General features: G+C 38.1%; 1 protein-coding gene across 1 annotated transcript in view; it reads left to right on the forward strand.

The window, feature by feature from the left end:
• Positions 1–17,654, forward strand: part of LOC136879369 (armadillo-like helical domain containing protein 1) — a 99,972-nt gene that overhangs the window by 79,710 nt on the left and 2,608 nt on the right. The window contains exons 7-9 of the mRNA XM_067153185.2: positions 1,098–1,182; positions 3,130–3,212; positions 11,074–11,153. Of these exons, the coding sequence (XP_067009286.2) occupies positions 1,098–1,182; positions 3,130–3,212; positions 11,074–11,153 (248 nt within the window). The remainder of the gene's footprint in view (positions 1–1,097; positions 1,183–3,129; positions 3,213–11,073; positions 11,154–17,654) is intronic.

Below are 17,654 nucleotides of genomic sequence, written 5' to 3' on the forward strand. Positions count from 1 at the left end.
TCTCTTCAGTTGTCCTCACCTGGAGATCCGAATGGAGGACTATTCCGAAATAATTTACTACAGAGCCTTCCATCATACCGCCGATACTTGGGAAATCTTAATACATAGATCATTAATGGAGTAGTTTCCCGTTGCTTTCTCCATCCTATGCTGTTGACCAGCACTAAAGTGGCTCATCCGCCTTCACCTCTAGTGCCCTGTACCATTACCCGCTCATCCGCCCTCTCAGGAGGCTGTTGGCACTTAGTAATGGTGATCTCCTTATTCCGGGAGACATTCGGTCCCTGTATTCGTTAGCCGCTTGAATATGGCAAAAATGTATATTCAAATGTTGCCCCCTCTCTACCACGGGGAGGCGAATATCAGGAATTTCCTTTCATCGAGTTTAAGACCATAATGGCATTTCCTAAACTCTCCAGTACTTTTAGAGAAACTGAAACTAGTCCCAAGATTAATGTAATATTATTCACTTAATATACTGTATTGAAAAGGCAATTTATTTCTTATCCGAGGAAGAAGACGACATGGCTGAATATAATATCATGGAAGGATACTGTGAAAGGTCGTTAACCGTAAAGAAGTGGTAGTTGTGGTGATTGTTGTTTTAAGAGGAAGTACAACTGGGCAACTATCCTGTATTAACACGAATCGGAGGGAAAAAATAGAAGAGATCCGACAATTTGAAAAATGAAGGCATCGGTGAAAGAAAGACGAGGGCCACGAAGGATGTGGAAATGAAAGATTCCCTAGGCCTCTAATACTCTTAATACCATCGAGGTCAGAAAAGAACAAAGAATTGACCAAGGGAAGTTGGATAGGATATATGAAAGTGAGAAGCCTACATCAAGTAAGTGAAAGCAAAGTCACGACTGAGCTAAGCACCCCGTGGTCACCAACCCATGCTCCCAAGTTAAGAGCCTTTTTTGTCACCTCTTAGGACAGGCAGGCATAACGGTGTATGTATTCTACTGCCCACACTCACGGGGAAAATTAAAAGGGCAGGCATGTAACAGTATGCGTCTGTCTATCTCACCCTTGCCTTGGAAAGCCTTTTCTGTCTGACAACTTTGTTGTTTAATTGTTAATTTGTTGTATAGCCTCATACTATGACGATGTGCAATGCTGCTATTGATCCTCTTCTTGGACTACTGGGATGTGATGACATGTGGCTACTTGCAAAAGGTGAAGTTTATTTTAGTACTAGTAAAATAAGTGTGCTTTGCTCTATAGTGAATGGCTGATCTTATGTAACCATGTTTCTTGAATTCTAATTTAAAAAATTTGTGTGGTTTTTAAAATATCATCCAGCTTTATCTCCAACATACGTAATCCAATGCACTGAAGAAGCCATTTAGACAGGGTAAAATATGTATGCATAATTAATATGTAATGGATAGTACTGACAAGCTGATTAACCCTTTCACTCCGGTCGACTGCTCTAGCAGTCAGGAGGGATCTGTGCCGCACACCCGGTGGACTGCTGTAGCAATCATGCTGGAGCTGTGCCTCGTAGACAGTCGACTGCTGTAGAAGTAGCGTGTCTTTCGGCTGTTCTCCATTTTGCTATGATAGACTGCTGGGGAAGTTTGGCTTTGGAGGTCTCTCTTGGCTGACTTGGGAGTCTTTACTTATGGCTATGATCACCAGATGACAGGAGTAACCAGTTCAAAGATGAAAGCAATGTGTCCAGTATGCTACTCACTTTGTGCGTAGTTGCTCCGCCGTGCTGACGTGCTCGTGCTTCTCGATTTAGCTTTGACTCGCTTTTAAATATATAGTTTTACTGCAGAGGAAGCTCTTGCCCTCATATTGGGTAGTGACTTTGAAGAAGATGGCGATGATAGTGATTTATAATCTGATTCTGGTGACGGAAAGATTTCAATCATACGTTCTACTTCAGGCACGTTTTCTACTTCAGTTACCACTTCGTCGTCTAGAAGGTTGGCCTACTTTGACGATTTGAATGAAGTTGAAGATAATGAGGATGAAGACCAGGTGCCTAAACCACTGAGCGGAAAACTAAATTGGAAAAAGAAGAACCTGAATTTGAAGAAACATAATTTCGATGCAGCTAATTCCGGACTAAGAAGTTAAGTATCTTTTGGCTGTTTTTTAACACAAGTGTGAGGAGACTAACAGATACATTTCTCAGAAGGTGGCTGCAGGTGGAGTTCTGCATTAAAAATAAAATACATTTAACCTCTTCCTGTTCTCTCCTCACGTCACGATCCGTATGCGGACTCGAGAGCGGAGCAAGACAAGTATCCCGTACAGCGGGCTCGGTGAGCCACTCGCTGCTCACGTCCAGAGGGTCATGCCATCGTACTCGTTACGCCGGAGTGAAAGGGTTAAATGTTAACTTTCTTTAATATTTATGCTTAGGTAAGAAAGTATATATAGGAAACAAATATATATAGGAAACAAATGGAGAGCAGCATTGAAGGCTGCAGCTGAAATGTTTGGTTCTATTTCTTTAACCCCTTATAGATTAGCTGCTAAATATGTAGCCACCGCTTTTTTCTCTGTACTCTCAACTTAATTTTTCTCCCTAGCCTGCAAGATTTTGTGTTAGTGCAGTTTGTATAGGTGTAATTTTGATCAGACCAGTATGTTTCGACTGCTTATTATCACAGTTGTTCCGGTATTGTGTGGCTAAATGTTTAACTCTATTCATCCAGATTCAGAAAGTAAAAGATGGTCAAATATTTGTGGACTAAGTGTCCACATATGTAGCCACCAACCAAAGAGGGCATAAAGAAGCATGAGTGTTAAGAGGTTAAAATTGATGTCAGCAAGGGCACCCGGTAGTAAAGTCCCATTGCGTAGATTCATCTCACCTCATACCCGACCTGTACAGAAACAGGACAAGGGTTCAATGTACTCACCTTTCTTTTATGTGAACTATGTCCTTGCATGCTTATATGGTAAGATGCTGCTCTCCATTTTATTTAAGATTATTTACCCTATTTAGTCTATAACATATGAGAAGAGTTTATGTCTTTGTTTGAACTCTTTCTTTTGATGTTTCATGGTTATTTTTTGTTGAATTTTATTAACTAATAACTTGTTTGTACTTACTGTCTTCCCAATATCTCCCTCACAAAAGTTGTGTTTTATTTTCCACATCAGGTCTCCAACTGATGAAGCTTGTGATAAAATCACACCATGGTGAGAGGCTGTCAAAGAGCCTCATACTGCTGGCTTCTAGAAGAGTGAGTGTTTATTCATGACTTACTGTATTTACTAGCCTATAACACCCACATTTTTCCTAATTTACTACTTCGAAAATCGGAGAGGGTATAATACTGTAGGTGAACATTTCATGTGATATTGTTTCTCTACGGGGTTGGGTGTGAAGTGAAATGAATCTTCGTAACAAGTTTTTATGACTGGATGTCCTACCTGACGTCAATCTCATCAGAGGATTTAATGACATGAAATGAATGATGTGATATAAGATAATAGGAAGGGAGAGGGTGAAACCCGGTGCCGACACATAGGCTACTCCTGTTGAATAGCACCACGGGGTCTGCGTAAAGCTTTATGTCTCCATCCGACGGACGAATCACTATCAACAACATCATATGCCACCATTCTGACCAACCTCTACTTGCTTTAAAATCCTTCACACACTTAAAACTGCATCATTTCGTGATTTACAGTGTTGCCATGGTCTCTTGCTTCTCTAACCTCCTCCAGAATTTTTATGTCCATATTTAAGTAGGTATTTTAATTTCTTCACACTATGAGAGGAATTACATGGTTTTTTTTTTTGCTCCCAATAATTTGTCTCTCTGGGTACACAATAACGAATCATATACAGCTGCACTTCGTATTTACGACTTGCCACTCTTGTTTCACTTTCTGCAGCATATTCTAACACATTCAATTGAAAGGATGCCATAAAACCTGTTCTCATACTCATTTTAATTCCTGCTTGTGCACTGGACACTTCCTAATTACACACTACGCACAGCCACATGGGACGCGTACCTAGGGTACGGGGAGATAGTTGCCAATCCTGAGGCCAAGTCCAATGCACAGATGTTGGAAGCATGGATTTTACCTTTAACTGCATTTGTTACTTACACACTTGAAAGAATTGTGCATTTTTTCCAATATTTTTTCCCAACTACTTTTCTCCCCAGTAGCAGTCAAAAATAAAGGGGGTACAGGCTATAGTTGAGGGGATGTTATAGGCGAGTAAATTCGGTACTATCAATTTCAAAACTTTGGATACGGTACTCAAGTTTAATGCCTCACAGAAACCAAACTCATTATGCAATCTTAATAAAATTTTGTTTATTTCATTATGCATTGATCGATGTAGATTAATACTCTTTTCAGCGTTAACCAACATTTTTTAATATGGCTTGAATAAAACAAGTTCCGTTTTTCAAGCCTGTCTCGACAAACTCCAACTTTAGAAATCTGTTCATATAAAATGCACCAAACAATTTTCATCAAAATTTAACCAGTCTTTCAAACATCATCCTTAAGTTACAGAATTTTTCTTTTCAATAACAACATTTTCAACAGTCACTCAGACAATGTCACACTGGCCATTATTGTCACTGGCTAAACTTATACATTCAGATTCAGGCTCTGCTTATGATGTGTAAATTTAAGGTAATTGCACTTCAATTTTTTATTTGACGTGGAATTATGCACCCTAACATGATAATCATGCACATGTCGCAGTTGAGAGAGCTGGAAGTTGGCCAGCGAAAGAATCATCTGAAGTTTCGTCGTGAAATGAGAACACTGTATATATTCTAGGCTGCTGGGTGATCATAGTTGTTAAGACGTCTTTATGAATCAACATCATAATACACTGTTTTGTTTCTCGTTGGTGGAAGAAATGATCACTTTCCGTGGATTACACACCAATGTAGCAAGCAAAATACTATCTAAATAAAATAACTACACTGTAATTCTAAATTGGACTTAGGCATACCCTAATTCAGGTTAACTGAAACAATAGAACTGAAGTTAAAACTAAATATTAGATAGATTATTATTATTTTTCTACCTACATGTTAACAGAACTTAAAACTGCCCTTAATTGCTGAAATATCAAAAGTACAAGGAAAGATGTCTAAAACAGAGATTCAATAACTTTCCTCATAACTAACCCATTTATGCCCAGTGGGTCGTTTGCGACCCACCCAAAAGAAAAATTTCTGACGAGCGTATTTGTTGTTGTTTCGCGTTGGTAGCACATTCACTGTGTGTAGTAATATTACCCGCACTGTCGTGTCTTGGTTGGAGCAGCTTTCCCGCCACAACACAGATGCTGCGCGGCGGCTAGTTGAGTCATGGTGGAACCTGCATTGCGCTCTCGCCATTATTGATAAGTAGAGTGGTTAAGAGTTTTAAAATGTAGTGTTCAGTGTGTTGTTCGGGGATATCTGACGCATCTTTAGATGCCTTTACTATTTCAATATGTCAATTGGTTCTTACAATATACCACGAATAACGTAGTGTGGGTCGCAAACGACCCGCTGGGCACAAACCACAGAACAATAGTACCTTAGCGTATTTTTGCATTTAGATGGTTACAACACAAGAGATTGGCAGAAAATGTTCTAAAATTAGTGTTTTTGAAACAATATCAACCATTCGGAGCACATTTAAGTCGTTTATTCATTAACTAATTAGCAATTTACAGTTTTCAAAATATTTATTTCGTCTTTTTAGGCAAAAAAAACTTAACTAATGCTGAAATTCTGTCCGAGCTTGAGGTATTGACTGCCAGCATATTCCTGGAACATTAGTGGATGTTTTCATCACTCAACCGGATAATACGGGTCCTATATCAGACGCCGATTTGGGCGACGAAGATGACTGCTGCAATCCAGACAAAATGAGTGAGTCACAACTGGGGAATAAAGCACAAGACTATTTATCAAGGTGCAAAAGCTAACAAAAAACTCTCTAAAGATGTTGGCTTAGGCGAAAGCGTTGTTTTATCTAAGTTTTACCCCAGTGTATGCTTCTCTTTTTACTGCGATAAACTTTTTACTTGCCCAAAGTTGTTGTCAGAGTTAAAAAAAGCGAGGAATGCGATGCACTGGCACGGTTCGGGCTAACCGTATGGAGGGCTGCCCATTGCCAGATAAGAAGAGGATGAATAAAAAAGAAAGGGAATACTTTGAAAGCGCAGTTGACAAAGAAGACCAAATAGTGGCTGTGACATGGAAAGACAACAACGCTGTGAACATCATGTCAAACGAGCATGGCGTAGAACCTGTTGAAGAAGCTGGACGGTACTCATTCGCGCAGAAAAAAACCTGTGAATGTACCACAACCACATTTTGTTTCTAAGTACAACAAGAACATGGAGGAGTAGATCAAACAGACAACAATGAATCTACTCTCCGCAGCAGCATAAGAGGCAAAAAATGATATATGCCAATTATGCTCTGGCTTCTAGACATTGTGATGAGCAATGTTTGGATTTTTTCGAGATCTCACGGCATAAAGCTTGACGCCCTGGCGTTCCAACAATTCGTTGTGACCAGCTTGTTAGAAAAGTATGAAACCTCTCCTCGCAATGTTAACATGAGTGCACCAGTGACTGAAGCCATGTAGGAAAGCCACGGTAGTCATCTTCTGGTGGACAATCAGCCCGGCGACGTTGTCGCGTCAGCAAAAGTAAAACTGTCCGAGCATGCCAAAGATGTGGTGTTGCCTTGCACCATTATTGTTTTGGAGAATTCCACAAGAAGTAAAGTGCACTGTGTAAATGAGAACGTATTTTTAGCTTCGTAGTTTTAGTAATTTTGACTGATTCAATTTTTTTTATTCAAGACAAAATGTTTTATAATAATGATGCCAAAGCCTGTTGTGCCATTTCAGTACTGAGTATTCAAAGAAATGTGTAAGACTGACTAGGAAACTCGACTCATAGTCTATTTTATATTCTCAGTGTTAAATATTAATGTTAAATTTTTATACTCTTTACATTTTTAGGAAATATTCCTTCTTATGGCATTTAGTGAAGAGCGACATCTTATTAGCATTTTCTATGTGCTTTATAATACTTACCTCTGTAGTAGACATGTCATTTTCATTTTTCAATAATAATGAGTCATAAAATACACCAGTTGTTCTTCTTTTATCATTAAAAATATGCCATGATGATCCCAAACATGAAAATAGCCAAAGCCCATGTTGGAGACATGCCTCTGGGGTCCATGCCCAGTGGGTCGTTTACGACCCATGCTATAATTTTTAAACAACAACAACAACAAACATTTTAAAAACAATTTTTGGGGTGTTTTTGGGCATAAATAAACTGATTCCAGCAGTCAAAACCATAAAATTCGATAAAAAAATTCTTGGGCATAAATGGGCTAAGCTGGAGACTTGAACTACTAATGTTGAATTATATGAATCAACTGATTTACTCAACCGTATGCTAACAGCAGAATATTTGAATTTGAAGAGCAGCAATAAACAGCACAATGAAAGACCACTATCTATCTTCAATAAATTTACAATGCTGCCGGTATTGTATTGGTTATTTAAAGAAATTGTCTCCTTTGTGATAGGTTCTATTTTAAATGATTTACTACATGTAGTTATAGATTCCAAATTTCTCTTATTTGCTGATTTTGTTACATTGTACAAAGAGATATCACAAAATAATGACTATATTTCTTTGAACAGGGACACTGAGAATATTTACAGTTGGAGTGTCATCAGCAAAATCAAATTTAATATCAACAGATGCTTCGTGATGACCTAATCTATGCTACATTATACATTTCAATATGATTACTTAATGAATGGACAGAAACTGAAACGAGTTGACTCGGTAAATGATTTAGGAGTAACAATGAGTTATAATCAATCTATCATTTAGGCTACATATTGAAATTATAGTAAATGTGGCATTTAAGCTATTAGGATTTGTTATCCAAAATGGAAAGGAACTAAATAACATTAATACTTTCTGTGTTCTCTGTAATTTTTTTGTGAGGTTGAAATTAGAATATGCTTCTGTCATTTGGTTGCCATGTTATAAATCATATATAAATTAAACTGAGAAAGTTCAAAGGAAATTCTTAAAATTTATATACTACAAAATACACCGTCAGTCAGCGTATAAGCTGAGAATTTCTTATTGTCAATTATTAGAACAATTCAAGAATATATCAAACACACTCATCAAGAAATATATCAACAATTTTTTCTGTATAAAATCATAAACGGCTTTCCTGTAGTCTACAAATACAGCATAATACTTCCCGCCGGGGTGTCTAAGGGAGTCTTCTACTTGCTCCAATACGTAGGAAATTGCTTGTAATGTACTCCTGCCTTTCCTAAATCCAAACTGACATTCAACAATCAAATACGGATCATCTGGGAAAAGTTAAAAATAGGTGAATTAACCAAAATTGAAAAGTTGAAGGCGATATACATGAAAAGAGCAATGGGAGTAGGGAAGACATCCCACTCACGACTTCTATACGAGATGATGGGAGAAACCTACTTCAAAGAGGACATTAGGACCCAACACCACCTACCATCAACAGGACCATATCAAGAGCTACTAAGGAACCGAAATAAGAAGAGGGAAGAAATACAGCTGGAATTCTACAGTTCACCTGCTATGGTGGAAAAGTCTTGGACCAGAGAAAACCAGAAGCAAAGACATGTGATAGCCAGACTTTCAGTACACGGCTTTCACTACAAGCTGTGTATTAACAAGCGATTTCACAAACCAGACGTAGATTGCGTGTGTGTGCTGTGCGGCAAAAATTGTAACACATACCACATACTAAAGTGCACGAAAAGAATGAAGTCGATTACAGATTACAGTAAGGACTAAGATGCTCAACTGAGCGCACCTTCTTATTATTATTATTATAGCTAAAAATACTTTTATATTATTATTATTGAATATCCAAAGCAGTTTGGAACCCTATTTTACATAGTATACTAGGGTTACAGTTTTTTAAAAATATTCAGTTTTACAATGAAAATGAATTCATGTATCTAATCAACGGAAAATGAAGTGGATGAAGTTTATAAAATATTTGTAACAGCATGGCTTCTTAAACAAATGATACAGGGGTTTTGATAATGCAATGTTGCAATGACTCAAATGAGAGTTCAAGTCATGCCTTCTTCTTTCAAATGCAGCACATTCAAAAAGTAGGTGGTCCACTGTTTGTGAGGATCCACAAACACACACGTAGCCATCAGGACGATTGATTCCAAATCGATGAAAATAATAAGCAAATTTGCCATGACCAGTCAAAAATTTAATAATTTCAAAGCTTGGCACCAACACGTTACTTTGCAGGCAGTTGAAAACCTCAGGGAAGAATATTTCTCTGGTGACTTGGCCTCTAGTGGAAGAAGTCCAAATGTTGTTCCTTTGATGGATTCGTGCTTCTTTATGATTTTTCTAGCATAGCTAGTTTACGTTTTGTCATAAGAAATTTCCAAATTATATGTAGCCACTGTTTTTGCCAGAAGATCAGCTTTCTCGTTTCCAGATATTCCACAATGACCGTGAATCCAGTCAAAACAGATGTGTGGACTTTGTTGAGCTGTGGTTCTAATAGCTACAGCTATTGGATTCAGATTATATTTATTATTTATCTCATTCAATGCAGCTTGCGAATCACTTAATAACCGAGATTTCTTATTGTTAGATTTGCACCATTCGATCGTAAATTTGATAGCCCACAGTTCAGCCTGGAAAATAGAACATGTGGAAGAGAGTTTGTCATGGGATGAGAACACCTCAGAATCGTTTTCATGAACAATGAAGGCGTATCCAACTTTGTCCTATTCATCTGTGCTTGGTATGCGAGATCCATCTGTGTAAAAAAAGCAGTCATGGGTAATTGAACAATTTTCGTACATGAAGTTTTTGAAGAGTCTTGGGTGATCAGACTGTAGAAAATGACAAGGTTGCTCTAGAGTGGTATTCAGAATGGGCATTGGTGATACTTTTATAATCCCTTGTCTAATATATTAAGTCACAAAAATTCCCTGTTAGTAAGAATGCGTTCTGCTTTTAATACGCTAGTTAAGAACGACAATTTAGATTTTCTCAACGTTCCTATGAGAGTTCAAAATGTCCCTACTAAAGAATGTCAGAAAATAGAAATAAAAGTTCATTACAAAAGCAACATAGTTTAAAAAGAAAATAGAATTAACTATGCAAACTCATTGAGAGACATCAAAATGAATTTCAACAGTATGTAATCATTAAGGAATTAATTATGCACCTTACATATTTAAACCTCCATGCCTGTACATATTTGTACATATATTCTGTATAACTTGTAGATGTATTACTCAAAATTTGTAAATCTAAAGTAAAATCTCATCCTGGTCTGTGTATGCCAATTTCTTTAAATCTATTCTTTATTTTTGTATTACTTTTTTCTGAATTGTATTATTATAATATCAACTATGTATTGCTTGTTGTAATTGGAGTACAACTCTTTTACAGGCATATATATTATAAATAAGTAAATAAGTTCATCTTTCCTATCTGACCTTCCTCATCCAGCTCTTGTACTATTCTGACTCTGACCATGTTCGATTAGTGAGGCCTAGGGTGTCCTTAATTTCTATCCCCTTTGCAGCCCTTTCTCTTCTTCGCCAATACCTTTAATTACCAGATATGTATTCTTCTTCTTCTTCTACCGGGTGAATTGGCCGTGCGGTTAGGGGCGCGCAGCTGTGAGCTTGCATCCGGGAGATAGTGGGTTCGATTCCCACTGTCGGCAGCCCTGAAGATGGTTTTCCATGGTTTCCCATTTTCACACCAGCAAGGGCTGTACCTTATTTAAGGCCACGGCCGCTTCCTTCCAATTCCTAGGCCTTTCCTGTCCCATCGTCGCCATAAGACCTATCTGTGTCGGTGTGATGTAAAGCCACTTGCAAAAACATTTAAAAAAAAAATAAATATTCTTCTTCTTCCTCTTTGTTTATTAATAATTCAACCTGTATTCTGTCTTTGAATATCCTATCAAGATAATAATAATAATAATAATAATAATAATAATAATAATAATAATAATAATAATATTATATTCATAGTGTGTTCCAGAAACAAATGTGACTACTCTTAATAGTTCCCAGGAACATCTGCGCCAATGTGATGCTCTACTTGCAATTGAGTGAGTATTATACTGCAAAAAGAACTTCTTTGATTCATAGAAGGGAACCCTGACTACTATAAAATAATAAATATCAAGCAGAGTACCAATGTGATAGGAAAATGTATGCCAGTTATTGTACAAAATAAAAATTGATTTATCTAATAATTTACACACACTAATTACACACTAAAATAACTTTTTAAGGACCTAGTTGTACTTCCCCATAAAACAACCATCATCACTGCAGTGAAACTTGGTATTTGAATCAAACAAAATATGCTGAATCAAGTGACAATGATCATCTTGCCACAAATCGGCAGAAGAAGCATGTTTACATGACAAAATGAAGTATATTTATTTGGTGTGCCCTTGCATGCCATAATGCTTCAGTTGAATAAGCAGATCAAAAGCTATGAGTAGAGTGCGAGACGGACAGTGAGCAGACTGACAAGTTTTAGCATGTAATTAGTGCGTGTAAATTATTATAAGTATAAATTTTTATAACTATTTTGTACAGTAACTGGCATACATTTTGCTATCGCATTGGGACTCTGTTTGATATTTATTACTTTTGCAGTAACCTCTGTTTCAATCGTTATGATGAATTTTGATAAATTTCCAAGTTTTTTGAAAACATTCAAGAACAGGCCAGGGAAACAAGTGAGGCACTTGCCTTCTGACCCCAATTTGGCAGATTTGATCCTGGCTCAGTTCGGTGGTATTAGAAGGTGCTCAAATATGTCAGCCTCGTGTCAGTAAATTTACTGGCATGTAAATGAACTCCTGAGGGACAACCTTAAAAGTAGTTAATGGAACTTAAACTGGAGATTTAATTGGTTGTGACTATCATTATATTTGTTTCTGTGCAAAGTTTTTACAATATTATAGAGTGCTCTATGCTTTATTATAGTGGTAATGATAAATTATGGGTTGCTAGTGTTTCAGGTTGTTATACTTGTCATGCTCAATCTATTTGAAGGGAATGGTTGAGATTTCCCGAAACATGTATGGTTTAATAAATAATGTTTCTTTCATTTAATGAGTGTATTGATCAAGGCGGATTTAAATAAACTATTATAAATAGTTATATTGTACATCACATGAGGTGTCGTGGCTATCATAACTCAGCCAGCTAGCTGATGGACATTACTCCACCATTCTTCTCTATCTATAGTGGGTTTTTTTTGTCGTATGGCTTTTAGTGCCGGGATATCCCAGGGCGGGTTCAGCTCGCCAGATGCAGGTCTTTCTATTTGACGCCCGTAGGCGACCTGTGCGTCATGATGAGGATGAAATGATGATGAAGACAACAAATACACCCAGCCCCCGTGCCGTTGGAATTAACCAATTAAGGTTAAAATCCCCGACCCGGCCGGGAATCGAACCCGGGAACCTCTGAACCGAAGGCCAGTACGCTAACCATTCAGCCAACGAGTCGGACATCTATAGTGGTGACTGTGTGGGACTATTCACCACACCAATCCATTGTGTTGGTACTCATTGTTGTGGTCTTGTTCTTTGGGCCTTGCCCTAATAATCAATACCCTGTTTATATTTATTTATTTATTTATTTATTTATTTATTTATTTATCCTATGCCTTTTCATACCGGGAGTATCCGAGGACATGTTCGGGTCGCTTGGTGCTGGTCTTTGTATTTGATGCTCATGAGCAACTTGCATGTCTGGATGTGAGATGATTGTAATAAACCAATGAGGTAGGGAGAGGATGAAACCTGGTGTCAGCATGTAGCCTGCTCCTGTCAAATAACACTAAGGGATCTGATCAAAGCTTTACGTCCCAATCCGATGGACGAATCACAAATTGCCATCAACAACGTCATATGCCCTCACTCCATATGAACTCTGTGGTGAGGTTTAGAATTGAATCCAGGCTTTAGGTGTGCAATCTAGTCGTTTGAAATTGTATACCACCGCCTCTCCTACCCTGCCGGCCAACATTCTGATGGTGAAACGTTTTTGACCAACGGGACTCGAACTAGCTAACCACAGTGTCAGACCATCAGACCAATGATCATAGCCACCAGGCGGGCTTCAGCTTTTATTATATATACCAGGAGGCTCTCGAACGCCGTACTTTCTACTTATAAATGTTCCGCATGCACAAATGATGAATGGGATGTCTACCAACTGATTTTCACAGGGGAACTACTGCCAGTGGGCAGGTTACTTCAGAATATGAAGAGATAAGAAACGGAGTGTCGCTTGCAGCATGTTACTCAGCGATACCGGTCTAATGCACCCCTTGCATTAGTAAACATCGTTTTTGACCGCATAGTGCTAGGCTGGTGTATGGTACAGCTGCACTGTATTTGCTGTTTGCATATCAGCAATGGCTAGTGTGATCAGCAGCGGTGAATACACAGACATTATTTTAAGCTGGACAACCTGGTCAGAGTGCAACAGAACTTCCAAACAGATGTACGCCTTCTGCACACATATTTTGCCAAACAGTATTAGTTTTTGTTCCATACAATCAACTCTTTTATCGAGTTGAATGTCTACACGTGTATAAATTAATAAGTTATTAGATTTAATTTACTGCATCTTTGGCGTGTCTACAAACAGTAGCGGCGGTTAGGGAGTGGGGTGAGGAGGGACAGTCACTCCAACCACCACTCTGTAGAGTAAATATTACATTCTATTCCACTTTAGCCAGCTGGAACTAGGAATTATGTTTAAAAAGCTATCTGTACAAGCCTTGTTATCTTATATGCTAAATCTTTCCTTTATTGTATAGCACTATGGCAAGTAGTGGAAACTTTGCATGTGCTGCGAGGAAGGGTAGTAGGGGTACATATTTTTTTGCTGAGGTTGTGGCCACTGAGTTATAATTCACCCGCTTGCCGCGCGCATTCGTCAGTCTGGCAGTCTCTTTATTGTCTGTTAGTTTCTTAGTGTGTATTCAAATACTAAATTATTTATAATTACATAATCATGCCGTACATCTATGTAATTGTACCGGGCGAGCTGGCCATGGGGTTACGGGCGTGCAGCTGTGAGCTTGCACTCGGGAGATAGTGGTTTCGAATCCCACTGTCGACAGCCCTGAAGATGGTTTTCCGTGGTTTCCCATTTTCATATCAGGCAAATGCTCAGGCTGTACCTTAATTAAGGCCACTGCCGCTTCCTTCCCATGAGTTCTATCTGTGTCGGTGCGACGTAAAGCCAATTGTAAAAAAAAAAGATATATTTGATTGTAATTGTAATTTCAGCGTGAGGGAATACCAACTTTACTTTCATTGGACTAAATTATTTTGTTTGTAATATGTTATTTTATATCTAAATATAATTAATCTGCCCTGTGGATTATTCATAATAATAGTTTTTTTTAGAATTTGATTCAATGCTGTATAATAAAATTTTCATGAGGTCTCAAAAACATACTACAGGGCATTTACTTAATAAATGAAATGAAATGGCGTATGGCTTTTAATGCCGGAAGATCCCAGGACGGGTTCGGCTCGCCAGGTACAGGTCTTTTGATTTGACGCCCGTAGGCAATCTGCGCGTCGTGATGAGTATGAAATGATGATGAAGACAACACATACACCCAGCCCCCGTACCAGGGAAATTAACCAATGATGGTTAAAATTCCCGACCCTGCCGGGAATCGAACCCGAGACCCCTGTGACCAAAGGCCAGTACGCTAACCATTTAGCCATGGAGCAGGACATTTACTTAATAAATAACATAACACAAAGAAATAATTTAGGAACATTGGTATTAGCTCCCGTTGAAATACGATTACTACTGAATATTTTTGTTTTACAATTGGCTTTACGTCGCGCCGACATAGATAGGATTTATGGTGACAATGAGACAGGAAAGGGCTACACTTGCCTGGTGTGAAAATGGGAAACCACGGAAAACCATCTTCAGGGCTGCTGACGGTGGGATTCGAAACGAGTGTAAGCTCAGAGCTGTGCGCCCGTAACCCCACGGCCACCTCGCCCGGTATAATTAAATAGAAATACGGCATGATTATGCAATTAAAAAGCATTTAGTATTTGAATGCTCACTAAGAATCTAACAGACACTAAAGAGACTGCCAGACTGATGAATGCACGCGGCAAGTGGGTGAATTATAATTCAGTGGCCACGACCTCGGCAAGAAAAATATGTACCCCTACTACCCTTCCTCACAGTGTATGCAAAGTCTCCACTACTTGCTGTAGTGCTATACAAATTGGTTAGCCGCGACGAACAGCATTTTGTACGTAATTCCATCAATAATTATGTTAATAATTAAAGAAAATAAACGAAGGAATTAGCAGATAAGATAACAAGGTTTGTAAAAACAGCTTTTTAAAAATAATTCCTAGTTCCAGCTGGCTAAAGTGGAATAAAAATGTAATGTTTGCTCCACAAAGTGGTGGGGGGGCGACTGCCCCTCCTCGCCCCACACCCTAATCGGCGCTACTGTTTGTAGACACGCCAAAGATGCAGAAAAGGAAATCTAATAACTTATTAATTTATACACGTGTAGACATTCTACTTGATGGAAGAGTTGCTTGTATGAAACAAAAACTAATGCTGTTCGGTGAAGTACGTGTGTAGAAGGCATACGTATGTTTGGAGCTTCTGTTGAATTCTGACCAGATTGTCCAGATTAAAATAATGTCTATGTATTTGTTGCTGCTGATCTGCAGACAGCAAATATAGTGCGGCTGTACCATACACCAGCCTAGAACTATGCGGTCGAAAACGATGTTTACTAATGCAAGGGGTGCATTAGACCAGTATCGCTGAGTAACAAGCTCCGTTTCTTATGTTTTCATATTCTGACGTAACCTGCCCGCTGGCAATAGTTCCCCTGTGAAAATCAGTTGGTAGACATTCCATTCATCATTTGTGCATACGGGACATTTATAATTAGAAAGTACGGCGTTCAAGAGCCACCTGGTATATGTATATATACTGTATATACACGCTGTCATATTCACAAAGATGCACACACCAGATGCTGTCAATAGTGTACACTGTTCTATTTACAAATTATATACATATGAATAGTTGCACATCAAATGAACCTCCATGTTGAACTCAATAGACTGCCACATTAGCATGTCAACCAACTACGGAACATTTGGTACCAACACAACATAACCACTTCACCGGCAAAACCAGAACCTGAGTTCACATACTTAACTCGACTAACATCTCTCACTAACAACTCGACTCAACAACTCAAGACCGTCCATTAATATCTTACATGGCCAGGCTTGGCACATCATGCTTTCTCGTATCTTCTTGAGTCTCCAGTAACGTATACACAAATTAATAAAACATTCTATAAAACTCGAGTGACAAAGGTGCGTTGTTCTAGAATCTTACGCTGTGTTGCACAACATTACATCAGATTTATACATCATATTTACAGGTAATAAAAAGTTATATACTATTAATTATCTGTTCTTACATTAAATAAAATCATATGAATTAACATACAGCAGACTTACCGTAACATAGCTTCACATGTTCTGTTACACAAGACAGATCATACAACACACAAATAATAAAATGATACGACTATGATTCATACCAAAAATGTCTGTACTGACAACCTGTCATACATAATTACATAGATGATGATGATGATGATGATGATGACGATAATAATAATAATAATAATAATAATAATAATACCTACTAATCGAGCTCAATATTTTAGAGAATTGTTTCCAAGTTATACTAGTCCATACACACTTGCATCAACACACATACACTCTTATTAGTAAAGACACCAGAACCATACAGGTACAGTAATCATCCAAACTTCATATAAGTTTATGGGGCTATATATGTGTATGAAATGGAATAACTAAGAGAATGAATAAACATGAAAGACAAGAAATGGAAGAATAGGATAGGAACACAAACAAAGAATAAGTACAATGGCAGGTCATTGTGTTTTCATTGTTTTCCTTATCTCACTTTTCTGATGTTCTTATCCTTGATATTTTTTAATGGTTGGGGCTGTTCAGTATAATGTCCTTTTCATGAAGCATCAAGAACTTTTATGTCTAAGTAATAAATCTAAAGTATAATGCCTCTTCCCTGGCTCAGAATTACCTTGCTGCCACTAATAGCAAAAGAGAAGCCAACAGACATATACCATATAATTACATATTTATTAATTTTTTACGGCCTAGTGAGTTGGCTATATGATTTGGGTCAGGAGATGGAGAGTTCAGATCTCACTGTCGACAGCCCTGAAGGTGGTTTTCTGTGGATTCCCATTTTCAAACCAGACAAAATGATGAGGCTGTACCTTAAAGGCCATGGTTGCTTCTTTCTCAGACCTAGCCCTGTCCTATTCCATTGTCAGAAAAATACCTTTCTGTGTATGTTGTGCAATTTTTGATGATGATGATGATGCTTGTTGTTTAAAGGGGCCTAACATCGAGGTCATCGGCCCCTGTGCAATTTTTAGGAGAGAGGAAATATTGGGTTGTTGTGCTTCAGCAGCATCTACCAGCTTCAATGCAGACTCTGGT

Source organism: Anabrus simplex, chromosome 8, assembly GCF_040414725.1.
Source record: "Anabrus simplex isolate iqAnaSimp1 chromosome 8, ASM4041472v1, whole genome shotgun sequence".
NCBI lineage: Eukaryota > Metazoa > Arthropoda > Insecta > Orthoptera > Tettigoniidae > Anabrus > Anabrus simplex.